The sequence below is a fragment of the Antechinus flavipes genome, chromosome 4 (assembly GCF_016432865.1).
Source record: "Antechinus flavipes isolate AdamAnt ecotype Samford, QLD, Australia chromosome 4, AdamAnt_v2, whole genome shotgun sequence".
Taxonomy (NCBI): Eukaryota; Metazoa; Chordata; class Mammalia; order Dasyuromorphia; family Dasyuridae; genus Antechinus; species Antechinus flavipes.
Genome location: NC_067401.1, coordinates 479,986,973 through 480,000,992, shown reverse-complemented (window position 1 = coordinate 480,000,992; position 14,020 = coordinate 479,986,973). Strand labels below are relative to the sequence as shown.

At 52.7% G+C, this 14,020-nt stretch overlaps 2 protein-coding genes across 5 annotated transcripts; one reads left to right on the top strand and one right to left on the bottom strand.

Annotated features, from left to right (window-relative positions):
* Positions 1-3,924: 3,924 nt before the first annotated feature.
* PLK3 (polo like kinase 3) lies at positions 3,925-8,867 on the top strand. Of its 2 annotated transcripts, none has more exons than XM_051999870.1 (15): positions 3,925-4,222; positions 4,375-4,482; positions 4,575-4,691; positions 5,181-5,310; positions 5,517-5,604; positions 5,936-6,031; positions 6,183-6,381; positions 6,478-6,601; positions 6,728-6,834; positions 7,107-7,194; positions 7,306-7,389; positions 7,520-7,682; positions 7,859-7,988; positions 8,180-8,290; positions 8,359-8,867. In XM_051999870.1, exons 1-15 carry the CDS (start codon positions 4,016-4,018, stop codon positions 8,548-8,550), a joined length of 1,944 nt encoding a protein of 647 aa, XP_051855830.1. In that variant the 5' UTR covers positions 3,925-4,015; the 3' UTR covers positions 8,551-8,867. The 2 variants fall into 2 exon arrangements, with proteins under 2 accessions (XP_051855830.1, XP_051855829.1); XM_051999869.1 differs by having other exon boundaries at positions 7,104-7,194.
* Positions 8,854-13,746, bottom strand: DYNLT4 (dynein light chain Tctex-type 4). 3 transcript variants are annotated; one of them, XM_051999895.1, is made up of 2 exons: positions 10,177-13,746; positions 8,854-9,659 (listed from the first exon to the last, which is right to left on the bottom strand). In XM_051999895.1, the coding sequence occupies exon 2, from the start codon at positions 9,558-9,560 to the stop codon at positions 8,910-8,912; it is 651 nt and encodes a 216-aa protein (XP_051855855.1). In that variant the 5' UTR covers positions 9,561-9,659; positions 10,177-13,746; the 3' UTR covers positions 8,854-8,909. The 3 variants fall into 3 exon arrangements, with proteins under 3 accessions (XP_051855855.1, XP_051855854.1, XP_051855853.1); XM_051999894.1 differs by having other exon boundaries at positions 8,854-9,576; XM_051999893.1 differs by having other exon boundaries at positions 8,854-9,572.
* Positions 13,747-14,020: the final 274 nt, after the last annotated feature.

The window sequence follows — 14,020 nt, the reverse complement described above, 5'->3', positions numbered from 1 at the left end:
TGCCTCTCTCCATCTGCATCTATTGGAGTTGACCTGAATCATTTCATTGTTGAGAAAAAAGCCACGTCCATAAGAGCTGATCATTGTATAATCTTCTTCTTGTTGTGTACAATGATCTCCTGGTCCCGCTCATTTCCTTCAGCATCAGTTCCTGTCAGTCTCCCCAGGCTCTCCATTTCTCTGAAATCATCCTGCGGGTATTTCTTACAGAACAATAATATTCCATCACATTCATATACCATAACTTGTTCAGCCATTCTCCAACTTATGGGCATCCCCTCAGTTTCTAGTTCCTGGCCACTACCAAAAGGGCTACCACAAATATTTTTTCACATGTGTGTCCTTTTCCCTTTTTTATGATCTCTTTGGGATTCAGGCCCAGTAGAAACACTGCTGGATCAAAGGGTCTACACAGTTTGATAGCTCTCTGGAAATAGTTCCAAATTGCTCTCCAGAATGTTTGGATCAGATCACAATTCCAATAACAATGGATTAGTGTCCCAAAATGCCCATATCCCTTCCAACATTTATCTAGCAAATAAAAAGAATCTTAATGGCTGTTCTGACTTTTCTCACAGGTAAAACATAAGTTATTGTGTTTTATTATTAGTTAAATTGTTAACAATCGGTATAGTAATTTATTTTGATATTTATTCAAGCTTAGGAGATTACAGATTTTGATACATCTAGAGAAAAAGACCTAGGAAACAGATCTGGGAAAAAGAGGATGTTCATTTTAAACTATGCTTAAAGAGCTCTAAAATTATGTGCACCCTTTGAGGGTCATAAAAAAGGGAAAAAGACCCACATGTGAACAAATGTCTGTAGCAGCCTTTTTTGTAATGAGAAGGAACTGGAAATTGAGTGAATGTCCATCAGTTGGGAAATGGTTGGATAAGTTATGTTATATGAATGTCATGGAATATTATTGTTCTATAAAAAATGATCAGCAGGCTGATTTCAGAAAAGCCTGCAAAGATTTACATGAACTGATGAAGTAAATAGAACCCAGAGAACATTATACACAGCAATAAGTATATCATGTGATGATTAACTGTGAAAAACTTGGTTCTTTTCAACAGTGAAGTGATTCATGGCACAATAACTTCTGATGGAAGGAGCCACCCACATTCAGAGAGAAAACTATGGAGACTGAATATGCATCAAAACATAGCATTTTCTTTTCTTTTCTTTTGGGGATGGTAGTGTTTGTTTGCTCTCTTTTTTTTTCTTTCTTGTGTTTTTTCCCCCTTTTGATATGATTTTTTCTCACAAAGCATGAAGAATCTGGAAGTATGTTTAAAAGAGTTGCAAGTTTAACCTATAATGGATTGCTTCCTGTCTGCCAGAGGAGAGTGGAAGGGGGAATGGGGAGGTGTGGGGGGGAGAGGGGGACAGAGAGTGAAAAATTTGAAACACAAGGTTTTGCAAAGGTGAATCTTTTTTTTTTTTTTTCAGATTTTAAAGCATCTTTGAAGTTATTTTAATGAAGTGTCCTATCTCATTTTTCTTTCTTTTCTGCTATTATTAAAAAGAATTTTTCACAATGTTGTTTCTTTTTTTTTTAATTTTATTTTATTTAATAATAACTTTGTATTGACAGAATCCATGCCAGGGTAATTTTTTACAACATTATCCCTTGCAAAGGTGAATCTTGAAAATTATCTTTGCATACATTTGGAAAAGTAGAACGTTATTATTAAAAAACAAGAGGCTTCTCTCTGATAATTGTGGAAATATGTATAGAAAAACTGCACATGTTTAACAGATTGGATTACTTGTGTGTGGAATAGAGAGATAAGGTGAAGAACTTACAGGGATGTATGAATTCTTTTTTTCTGTATTTTATTTTATTTTCATTATTTCTGTGTTTCCCCTATGACCTGTATAATATGTGCAGGCCCATATTTACTTGAGCCTTGGCCAGCTATAAATATATTTGCTTAACCTGAACTGATAACATTTATCGGTATTTGACATTTATCAATATTTAGTCTATTAGCGGGACCACTGTCTGCTTGATTAAGCCCGAAGGCCGGATTTTCTGTTTCCTAGAAATCAGGTGATTTCAGGGAAACAAACCTTCCATTCCAATCCCTGGATAGAAACAACCAATTAGATGCCTCTATCCTCTTCTCAATGTTCTCTTACTTGTGATTTAATCTCATATAAAAGCTGTATATCTTAACTACTTCTTTAGCCCTCCTACCTTTCTTTTTCTTATCTTGTGATAGGAGGGCTCATCCTCCCGAGGTTTAATAAACAAACTTTCTGCTTTTTATTTTGAGTGATCTCTGAGTAGTCATTTTGGTTAAGGGGCTTCTCCATCCTCCCACTTGCCTTCTAGGAGAAGAGGTGGGAAAAAGGGAGGGGAGAAAAAATTTGAAACATAAGATTCTGCAAGAGTAAATGTTGAAAATTATCTAGGCATATGTTTTGAAAATAAAAAGCTTTAAAAATTTAAAATTTTAAAAAATTCAAACACTAAGACCAACACCACCAACAACAGAGGATGCTCGTTATTGATATGACTTATTATTGATACTACCTAATAATCAATAAACAAGGTATAGTATACAATCGATTAATTAGCTGTAGTTTTAGTCATTAAAAAGGAAATATGCAAACATCTCAGAATCTTGGGATGGGAATGAACATGAAAATGAAGACTAGGTTGAGAATCAGTCACTCCATAGAGGCAACAATTATGTTTACAAAAACAAACCAAGACATGTGGAAGGAGAGAGCCCCAGCCGTGAAGTCAGGAGGACCTGGGTTCAAATCTAACCTCAGACACTTAACTTTTTTTATTTTTTTTTCCTTCCTGGCTGTGTGACCCTGGGCAAGTCACTGAACCCCAACTGCCTCAGCAAAAAACAAAAACAAACCAAGAAACCCAAGCATTTGAGTGAATATTCCAAGTTGGACGTCAGGAAGCTGCCCTTTCTTGCAGTTTACTTTCTATTCGGGAAAGCTGCAGTTCCAGTGAATGAACAATGTTTCCAGATGAACCCTTGACAAACTATAGATATGGATACATAAGATATGATATAGACAAACGTGTATAACTTTATATATGACAGACGCATACAAGCTCTTTGTACAATCACCCCTTGCCATGAGGGAGGGCTGTTTGGGACGAGGACGGCCTGCGCAGATGCTGCCGGAGCTGGAGCCGATCCGCACCCCTTCCCCCGGCTGGGACCTGGAGCCGGCCAGCACGCTTTCCCGGCCTGGGCTGCCACGGAAACCACGTATCGTTTACTTTCCTAGCTATAGCCCGTCCCTCCGCGCTTTGGCCACCAGATGGTGCTAGACGCTCCAGCCGCCAGCCCAGATCGGGGTTCCGCGCGCCTGTGCGACGGTTCAGAGGCGACAGTGTCTCCTTTTCTCGCTAGGGGGCACTCCGATCACACGAGTGGATCCCAGCTCTTGTGGCACGTGGGCTCGGGTCTCGAGGAAGCCAGGCGAGACCTTGTGAGAAGACGCCTCCCTTGGAGAAATAGGGACCCGCGCCTCCAGCACTGTTCCCACTCCAGCCGCACTGCGAGTTCCGAAGAATGCCAGTCCCTAGGGCTGGTCTGGGGCTGCGGGACCTAGACCCCAAGTGCTTGGGGCGGAGCAAAGTCGGGCTGCGGCGATGGATTGGCCCGGGATGAACCGGCCGATTGACCCCGCCCCTTTTTCGGATTGTGGGCGGAGCTCCCTGGTGATATTTACCCGGAGTCATTTCCTCTCGCGGGCGGGGCTGTTGGGGTGACGTAAGGGGGCGTGGACTTTGCGGATGTTATTTCCCTACCTCGGGGGTGGGGCTCTCGATTACGTTTTCCCTTGGGCGGGGCCCGCTGACGCTCGGCGCCTCCGGGGAGGCGGGGGCCGGGCTTCATTGATAAAAACGCCCGGGCTCCCCAGGGCTCTAGCTGAGAGCTGAGTGTAGCTGGCCGGGCAGGTGGTAGAATTGGCAGGAGGCCGGAGTCGCGTGCGCGGATCTCGGGGCCGGGCTCAGGCCGCGGCCATGGAGCCGGCCACTTTCTTCTGCCCGCAGCCCTTGGCGAGCCCCGAGCCCCGCTCCCGGGCCCCCGGCAAAGCCAGTGAAGCCGGGGCTGGGGCCCGGGAGTCCGAGTGCGGCAGCCCGGGAGCCGATCCGCTGCTGGACCCGACTCGCCTCATCAGGGACCCGCAGAGTGGCCGCACCTACTACAGGGGCCGCCTCCTGGGCAAGGTAGAGTAGGGGTAGGGGGACGGGGCCAGGGGCGCGGGAGCGTGGGCAGGGTCTCCGGCTGTACGCCCGGCTCTTTGCCGGCGGGGAGGGGAGACTGAGTCAGCAGCGGGAGGCGGGGCCGGCCTATTGAGGCTTCCCCCTTTCCGCTCCAGGGGGGCTTCGCCCGATGCTACGAGGCCACGGACACCAGCAGTGGCCATACCTACGCCGTCAAGGTCATTCCCCAGAGCCGGGTGGCCAAACCACACCAGCGACAGAAGGTAGGTCAGGTGGGAGGAATGCAGTTCCTAGAGGAGAGCTGGGGGTGGAGGAGGAGGAGTCCGGGGTCAGAGTGTTCGCCTCTGCCCGCCAGATCCTGCAGGAGATCGCCCTGCACCGCAGCCTCCACCACCGGCACATCGTTCGCTTTTCGCACCACTTTGAGGATGAAGGCAGCATCTACATATTTCTGGAGTACTGCAGCCGAAAGGTGGGAGGCCAGCGCACATCCGGCTTGGGTTCCCCGGGACAAAGGAGGGGGTCATTAAGGATGCTCTTTCCCCCAACCACTCCGGGAGGGGCTAGTGAGAGTGGGGGTGTGGGGCAGTGTTAGCCAGAGGGTCTGTCAGCCTACAGAGGGCCTGAGTCCTGCCTTTGAAGCTCAGGGTCATGGCCAAGGGCAGGCCTTTCTGGGCCTGCTTTCTCCTACCTGAGTGGGGTGGCTACAGCCTTTCCAACATCCTAAGAGCCTGTGAGGACTCTCCTCTGGAGGGGGTGGGGGAGCAGGGGCCCTGATTGGACCTTGGGCCGCCTCTCTAGCCTGCTGCCCTCCTGAAAAACTCCCATCCCAAACTTCCCTCCCAGAGAGAGAAGGGAGGCAGCTGGGAAGGCTCCTGGAGCTCAGCTCCTTTGTTTCATAGAGAAGGAAACTGAATAGCTGGGACCTTCTGAGGTCCCTGACAGTTTTCTCGCCCACTAGTCACTGGCACACATCTGGAAGGCGAGACACACACTTCTGGAGCCCGAGGTCCGGTACTACCTTCGACAGGTTATTGCCGGTTTGCGCTACCTGCACCAACGAGGGGTTTTACACCGAGATCTCAAACTGGGTGAGTCCCAGGAGAAGGGACCCCTGCTCAGCTGGGGCTGGGGAAGGCCCAGAGAAAGTTCGGGGGTACTTCCAGGGGGGAGCTGTGCTTTACCTCCCCTTCCTGGGTACTTGAGCCAGATTGGAGGGATTGGGGACCTGGGGGGAGAACAGACAGGAAGAGCTGCCTGTGAACCCCTAATCACCCCGCTGACTCTTGGCTTTCAGGAAACTTTTTCATCACAGACAACATGGAACTGAAGCTTGGGGACTTCGGGCTGGCTGCTCGGCTGGAACCCCAGGATCAAAGAAAGAAGTAGGTGGCAGGGGTCTTAGCCAGAGGCGCCTGGGGGACCAGCTGGGAGTGAGGCCTTCTGTGTCTGATGGCTGTCTATTGTGCTTGGGACAAGGGGGTGTTATCTGGAACCTGGAGACAGGCTGGGCCTTTGTTCCCAGCTAGGAATGGCTAGGGCGGGGGAGGCTGAGGGAGGCAGGCAGTTGTATCCTTTCACAGAGCAAAGCCTGCTGGGCTTGGGGGGAAGGGCCATCTGGAAGGAAAAAGCTGGCTGACGAGCCTGACTTAGGAGACCAAAAGCCCCAGGTGGCTAGCTGTTTCTGAGCTCCTCCCCTTCCCTCTGTGCCTTCAGGACCATCTGTGGGACCCCCAATTATCTGGCCCCTGAGGTGCTGCTACGCCAGGGTCACGGCCCTGAGTCTGACGTGTGGTCACTGGGCTGTGTGATGTAAGTGTGTCCCCCAGAGGATTCTGGGCTGGGGAGAGGGTGGGCAGAGGGCCTAGGCATCTTTGGGAAACCGGGTCTTCCAGGGGTTGGACTAAGGCTTGGGGTGAGAGCCCACTGAGCTCATGGCCCCTGGCCACCGCCCCCCTGCCAGGTATACACTGCTGTGTGGGAGCCCCCCCTTTGAGACGGCTGACCTGAAGGAGACATACCGTTGCATCAAGCAGGTTCGCTACACGTTGCCCACCTACCTCTCTGTGTGTGCCCGACACCTCCTTGCCGCCATCCTTCGCCCCGTGCCCCAAGACCGGCCCTCATTGGAGGAGATCCTTCAGCATGAATTCTTCACCAAGGTCTGTGCCCAGCCCTGCCTTTCTCGGGAGCACTTTGATCAGAGGATATTGCCGGGGCCCCATCTGATGCTCCCCTTTCTGTTCCTCTTTACTCAGGGCTATACTCCGGCTCAACTCCCCCCAAGCAGCTGCACCACAGTCCCTGACCTGACCCCCCCCAGCCCTGCCCAAAGCTTCTTCACTAAAGTGACCAAGAGCCTCTTTGGCCGCAAGAAGAAGAGTAAGCTGGATCTAATGGGCAGCGGGAAGCTGGAGAGCTATGGAGGATTAAGGGAGGAGAGGGGTGGACCAGTGGGGAGCCCTGGGCAGGGCGGAGCAGTAATGCTCTGGTGCCTCCTGTGCCCAGGTAAGCTGGCTCTCCAGGAGCAGGACAACCTCTCCCGCCTGGTCAGCGACCTCGTGCTTACGTCCATCTGCCCTCAGAACAGCTCCAAGGAGCCCAGGCAGGCCCAGGTGAGGAGGGGAGCTGGAGCTGTGGGGACAGGCTTGGCCCTCCTGACCTTGGTGACCCAGCCTGACTCACTCCCCTGCTGCTGGGCGAAGCACTCTAGGATGAAAGGGGCCTGGCAGCGTCCAGCTTCCTCCTAGCCTAATTGCCTCTGCCCCATTAGGCCTGGCTTTGGGCGTGATCCCAGAGGTCAATAGGAGGGAGTGGCTGGGGAGGGCTACCTCTCCTCTTCACCTGCCCTAACCCCCATATCGTTCTCCCTTTTTTTCCCCAGAAGGAGGCTGATGGCCCCCCCAGCCTAGCAGAAACTGCCCCTGAGGAAGGCTCCCCCAGGTCCTTGGCAGCCATGGGCAGCAGCTGTGAGGGTGAGCTGAGGGACAGGGGAAGTTCCCAGGAGTGCCCTGGTTTCGCTCAGCCTACAAAAGTGTTCTGAGCCCCTCCTAAGAAGCCCTCATTTCCCCCCCATATGTTGCCAGGGTCTGAGGAGTGTCTCACAGCAGGTGCTGTCATGGAATCTACCCTCTGTGCCCTTCGGAACTGCCTGGCCTTCATGCCCCCAGGTACCTGGTGAGGGTGGGCAAGATTCAGTGCTGGAGGGGTCGCTTCAGGGAAGAGGAGGGGTGGGGATCTCTGCAAGCCTGTGGGGTCAGGGCATTCTCACCCCGTGCTGTCCATCCTGCCCCTCGCCAGCTGAACAAAACCCAGCACCCCTGGCCTCATCGGAACATCTGCTGTGGGTCAGCAAGTGGGTGGACTACTCCAACAAGTACGGCTTTGGCTACCAGCTGTCCAGCCGGCGGGTGGCCGTCCTCTTCAATGATGGCACCCACATGGCCCTGTCGTCCAACAGGAAGTGAGTAGCCCTTCTGGTAGAAGAAGATCCCGGGTTCAGACCCCATTCCGGTTACTTCCCAGTCAGGGGCTCTGGGGAAGGCCCTCGGTTTCCCCACATGTGAAAAATTCTGCCTCTAAGATTCTCTCAGCTGACAGCACTGGCCTGTTCCCTTCTGACCCCTCCTGTCCCCCCAGAACCGTGCATTATAATCCAACCAGCACCAAGCACTTCTCCTTCCCCATGGAGGCCGTTCCTCAGCAGCTGCAGCGCCAGCTGGGGGTCCTTCGATACTTTGCCTCCTATATGGACCAAAACCTTATGAAGGTAGGTCAGGGTACAGGGGGTACGTGGAAGAAACCTTTCCTGGGAAGCCCAAGACCATGGGTGACTTTGGGCAAGTTGGGCCCTGGGGATTCATTTGTGAAATGAAAGGTTGAGCTGTGGGCCAGCTGTTCAGCCCCCTCAGCCACCCCAGAAGAGGCCTGCCCTAACCAGGTACCTCTTGCCCACCCTAGGGTGGAGACCTGCCCAGCATGGATGAGACTGAGGGGCCGGCTCCCCTGCTCCTGCAGTGGTTCAAGACTGACCAGGCCCTGCTTCTCTTGTTCAGCGACGGCACGGTGCAGGTGAGTGTTGGCAGGGGTGAGGGGCTGCAGTGCCAGGAGCAGAGATCCTGAGACCCTCTGCTCCACAGGTGAATTTCTATGTGGACCACACCAAGCTGATCCTCAACGGCTGGGAGCCCCTGCTCATCACCTTCGTGGCCCGGGACCGCAGGGCCCTCACCTACCAAGCCCCTCACCTGCAGAGGCTGGGCTGCAGCCCGGAGCTTCGGGTTCGGCTCAGATTCGTCCTGGGGCTGCTTCGGCAGCACAGTGGGACCTAGGGTGCCCCAACCGGCCCCCTGCCAAGAACACTCCTGGAAGGCCATTGGGGGGCTCTGAGCTCACTCTGGGTCCCCCTGCCAGGGTTCCTTCAGAACCTGCCCCAGCTGGTTTGGGAGGGGCTGCTCCTACCCAGGGCCCAGCCCTGAGGCTTTTGGGGGTGGGTGTCCCCACCAAAAGAGGGACCTGAAAGAGCTTGTGGGCCTTTGTCCCGAGGCGGTGTTGCTGCCCCTGGAGGGCTGGCTCCCCTTCTCTCCGCCCCATCCCTGAACCTCCACCCGCGTATTATTTATGACAATAATTAATTATTTTTATTTATTGTAAGCTCTATTTATTTGAAAAAATAAACCGCCCACGCCGGTCACTCGTAGTAGACACCGTGCACCACGGCCACGGCGAAAAGCGTGGCCGCGCACACGGACGCGGACGCGTGGCCATCGCTGGCGGGGTCCCAGAGCGCGCGGCTCGCCACGAGCACACTCTGGCCCGCGTTCTGCCCGACCACCACGGAACACACCAGCTTGTAGCGCGGCGGCAGCAGCTCGCGCACGCGCTTGCGCACCAGCTCGCAGAGGCCGCGTGCCAGCGCCCCGGCTCCGCCCGCCGGGTAGCGCGCGCCATTCAGTGCGCCGTTCAGCACTGCCTCCAAGGCGCGCTGCACGTGCTCCGCCTCCCAGCGCGCTCCGGGGGCGGGGCCGGGCCCCAGCCACGCCCCCAAGGCCGGCACCGGGGCCCGCCTAGGACGGGCGCCCGGGAGCGAAGAAAGTGCCAGGCCCAGCGAGGAGCGCCGAGGTCCGGACCCCAGGGCGGCAGCCAGCGAGGGGCGGCGAGACGGGGCCAGGACAGGCCCGAGCAGGGAGCCCCGGCGGGAGCCCGGCACAGCGGCCCCGCGAGGCGGCTCCTCTACATTACGCAGGCGCACCGGCCCCCGTTCGTCTCCGCTACTGCGCAGGCGCGCGGGTTCCTCCTCCTCCTCGGGCCGGGCCGTCTCTGCGAGTCTTTTCCCGGTCATGGCGAGCTGGGCCTATCTGCGAGACCGGGAGTCACGAGAGGCCCCTGACCCCCGTCTCTGGGGCATGGTGCGGGCGTGGCCTTGCAGGCTGTGGTTTTCCTGGCGTGGGGGAGAGGCCCCGTTCCCCCCCCTCCGCATTGTAAATCACGCCGGATCCCCCGGCCTTGCGGTAGGCAGGTCCTGCCTGTGAACCAACCCCCACCTCTCTGTGCCTCAGTTTCTCTGTCTGAAAAGGGACGGTAATGATTCATACCCAGGCTTGCTGAAAGAGGTTGAACCATGTCAAGTTCTTTACAAACCTTAGAAATGCTTTTTATTTTCTCTCTTGTAAAATGGAATTGCCCCTGGAAGCGTAGGTTTAGAGCAGGGAAGGGAGCTGACCTGAAAGGCCCGCCAGCGCCCTCTATAGATGAGGACCCCTGGCCCTCGGCATTCTATGTTACGACTTCTCTCCTGGGCCTGGTTCTGTCGGATGGATCTGGGCCCCTGAACTGCCCCTTCATCTCCAGCAGCCCCTTTACCCCCAGTTCTTTCCCTGTGCTTCCCCTCTCCCAACTACCCTCATTTTGCAACCCCACCCCCATCCCCTGAAGCTCCCCAAGGCCACTTGAGTCACCTGCTTCTGTGTCATGCCCAGGTGGGTCACCTGCTAGCTGGTCAGCAAGCCGGAGGAGTGAGCCCAGTGGCCAGGCCCAGCCTAGGTGTTTTGGCTACGTTGCTAGGTGATGGATGCATCAGCAGACCTGTGGGCCCTTCTTGCCTCCTCCCACTGCCACCTCCTCTGCTGTCCCAGAATTGCTGAGCTGGGGGAGGGGCTGGGTGGGGCCTCAGAAGGCTGCCCCTAACCACATGCCCCCCACAGCATGCCTCTGCGGCTTACACCCCAGAGGCTTAATCTGCTGCCCTGCCCCTTGCCCCCTGAGGCTTCCTGTCTAGTGCTTTAGCCAGCATAAAGTCTTCTCCCAGGGAGCAGAGGCAAAGCCTCTGGGCCTCCTGTGTTCTCAGGACCCAGTATGCCTGTGGGCCCTTAAGGGGATTTAGGCAAGCCAAAGAGGCAGAATAGACTCTGAGGAGGCACCCAGCTTTCTCATTCAGGAAACTGAGGCTCAGAAAGGAAAACCCCGGGGCAATCCCAGGGGTGCTCTGATTTTAGGACCAGGGACAGTAGGAATGGCCATCCCAGCCTCCTTGGCATGTCCTTAAGTCACCTCATCTTCAGGCAGAGGCTGGGGGTGACAGACTTTAGATCCTGCTCTCCCAGCCTCAAAAATCCAGCCTGAAAACCTCGAAACTTTGTTTTTCATTTTCAAAAACATGCATGGATCATTTTTCGACACTGACCCTCGAAAAACCTTGTGTTCCGAATTGTCCCTTTCTCCTCCCCTAGATGGCAAGTCATCCAATATATGTTAAACATGTGCAATTCTTCCATACATATTTCCTCTATTTTCATGCTGCACAAGAAAAATCAAATCAAAAGGGGAAAAAATGAGAAAAAACAAAAAGCAAGCAAACCACAACAAAAAAGGTGAAAATACTATGTGTGATCCACACTCAGTCCCTACAGTCCTCTCTCTGGGTGCAGATGACTCTTCCATCCCAAGACCATTGGAACTGGCCTGAATCACCTCAGTGTTGAAAAGAGCCACGACCATATTGATGTGGGAAAGATTCCTATCTTTGATTCCTAACCCCTCCTTAGTTAATGTAATTATCCTTTGACTCACAAATCCTGGTGTCCCTTTGAATTCCAATAGAAGATCCGGACCTGTCCCAGCCCCACCCAGATCTGAGCCAACTTTGGGACTACACCCAAAGCCCCTCCAGCTAAATCTCCTATTATAAAAGGGACAGGCTGGGAACCCCTCTTGGCAGAGATTCCAAACATAGTAGCCATGTGAGGACCCTCTGTCCACTGGATCCTCTGTCCGGTGCCCTCCTTATCTCTATCTTCACCTATCTCCTTACTTCCAAACCTAATAATAAACCTCTTTTATCAATCTAGCTCTCAGGCCAATAAATGCCTTTATTGGGGACTCGAGCTGCTACTAGACCTCATTTACCACCGTATTCTTGCACCGAATCCAGGGGGATTGCAGGGGAGCTCCATTTGGTTCCCTGTACCCCGAACCTGCCACTAGGCCTCAACTAAACCCTAATTTCATTTAGGTCCCCCAAATCTAGACCTCAACAATATCACAGTTGATCATCACATAATCTTGCTGTGTACAATGTTCTCTTCACTTCACTCACTTCACTCAGCCTCAGTTAACGTAGGTCTCTCCAGGCCTTTCTGAAATCCTGCTGATCCTTTCTTATAGAACGATAATATTCCGTAACATACAGCCAACTGATGAAGATCCTAGAGACTTGAACAAAATTGTTATATTCCTGGGAAAGGGAGAGTATCTGGGAAGGATAGACAAAGATTTACAAGAGGGAATAATAGTTGCTCCAGTTAATCAGTTCAGCACTTGCAATAAACACTGTTCTGTTTTAGGACTTGGGGATCTTTCACACAGAATTTAGGCTGTGAAAGGGAGAGGATATGGCCATAAAAACTGATGTAAAGCACTGGGGGGGGGAGAGGAGGGGAGGGGCGCAGCAGCTGGAAGGTCAGGATTCAATAGGAATCAGAGCATGAGCTCAGCTTGGAGCCTGGAGGGGAGGAGCAAGGGGAGAGGGAACACATTCCAGGAGAAGGGAAAGGGGTGGGGGGTGAGGGGGCAGTAAATAACCACACTGGAAAGAGCCTGTAACACTTTAAGGGCCACAAAGGCCTCTGATCAACAGCCTGGGGAGGCATAGGTAGGACTGAGGAGGATGTTCGCAAGCCAGGGTCAAATAGAAAGCAAAGGGGCTCAGAGCTCCAGAAGGAAACTTCAGCCCAGGCAGAAGGGAGAGGAAGAGAGGGAGGGGCTAAACCAGCAGATTTCTTAAAACTCAGAATCCAGACCCAGCGGAAGACATTCAGCCAAACGGAAACCGGCAAATGAGGGCAGGAAATATTTACCCATCCCCCTCTGCCCTCTGCTCCCTGCATCCGGAGTTTCAGAGCTTCGTCAGGAACTATCAGATTGGGGCCAGCTAGGCTCATCTCCCATTTCTAGAGAAGGGGAATCCAAGGGGCAGAGGAAGGCTGATTCACCCTCCTACTCCCTGGCTCAGCTGTTTCCCCTAGACTAGGCTGGAGGTGTTCAGTCCAAGTCCCTGCCTGCTCCCAGGGACCTCAGTCTAGGAGGGGGAGAAGATAGCCAGAGCTCAGCATCATTGAGTACCACATACTAGCCTTACTGTCCTGTTTTCGGGTGGGTGAGGCTTTGGGCTTAGTTTAGGAGGGTTAGAGGGGAAAGGGGCTCATGGGAGAGCCTCCTGGAAGGAGGGGAAAGGGGGCTAACGCAGCCCACTATACTACAGAGAATCAGAATTGAAAGGGCACTTAGAATTCTTAGGATAATAAAGATAATTAATAATGATGTTTTCTTTGACTTGCTGTTACTCAGCAACATCACCTTGGTTACCCCGTCAACAGGCTTCATTCTGAATCCCAGAAACTACTTAGGATGCATTTGATATGTCCTACTGTCTCCTTTCTAAGGAATGTCATTTCCTTGAGGGGAGGACCCACAAAACTTCTGTGCCCATGTGCTGGGTGCTTGACAGATGCTGCTAGACTCAATGGTCATTTCTGAAAGCTTTGACATGTATCAGAGGCCTTTCCAATTGATCTTACTGGAGCCTTACAATGAACTCCAACTGACAGCTGAGCAAAGAAGTTCCTGGAAGTCAGTGTCAGAAACGGGCGGTAAGCCTGCGTCCTCCAGCAGCAGAGAATATTGGAGCTTCCAGTGCTCTCTGAACGATGAGCCATATTTGGGCATCCCACTTTCACTAGAAAACTTCCATAGATGGGGGACTCACTCCCCCAGGCAGTCTATTCCACTAATGGATAGCTCTCACTATAAAAGCTTTTTTCTTTGTTTTGTTTTTTTTTTTTAAACCTAAAGTGATCTCTCTATTACTTTCCCCTTTTTCATTCCTGCCTTCTGGGTTCAGAGCAGAACAAAAATTCTCCACAGAATAGTTTTAAATACTTGGAGTCATCTAAACAGATGCAGACTCAGTTTACCCAAGTCACAACTAGTGAGTGAGCCAGCAGGATCAGAATGAAAACCGATATTAGAACCCCGAGGTCAGGAATGCTGAATCACTCAGAGATCTCCTCTCCACACTCAGGCCTGATCAGTGTCAGTTGAACAGTTCTGGAAGTAGGAGGTGGTGATAAACTAGGATTGGGCCTGATCACCCGAGCTCTGTGTTACCAAGCCCTATAGAGGGAAGGTATAAAGTATATATAAAGTATAAAGTAGCAGCCAGGATGGGGTGATGGGGCTGGCTCCTGAAGTGCTGAGACCCTTGAAAATTCTCAAGGAAAGGCAAGTCGGGTATGCAGTGGAGGA

Excerpts from the sequence above, each read along its gene's own strand:
- PLK3 (XM_051999869.1), top strand. The coding sequence starts at position 4,016 with ATGGAGCCGGCCACTTTCTTCTGCCCGCAGCCCTTGGCGAGCCCCGAG. Across the intron at positions 6,382-6,477 it reads AGCATGAATTCTTCACCAAG|GGCTATACTCCGGCTCAACT; the intron begins GTCTGTGCCCAG and ends CTCTTTACTCAG. Across the intron at positions 6,835-7,103 it reads AGGAGCCCAGGCAGGCCCAG|AAGGAGGCTGATGGCCCCCC; the intron begins GTGAGGAGGGGA and ends TTTTTTCCCCAG.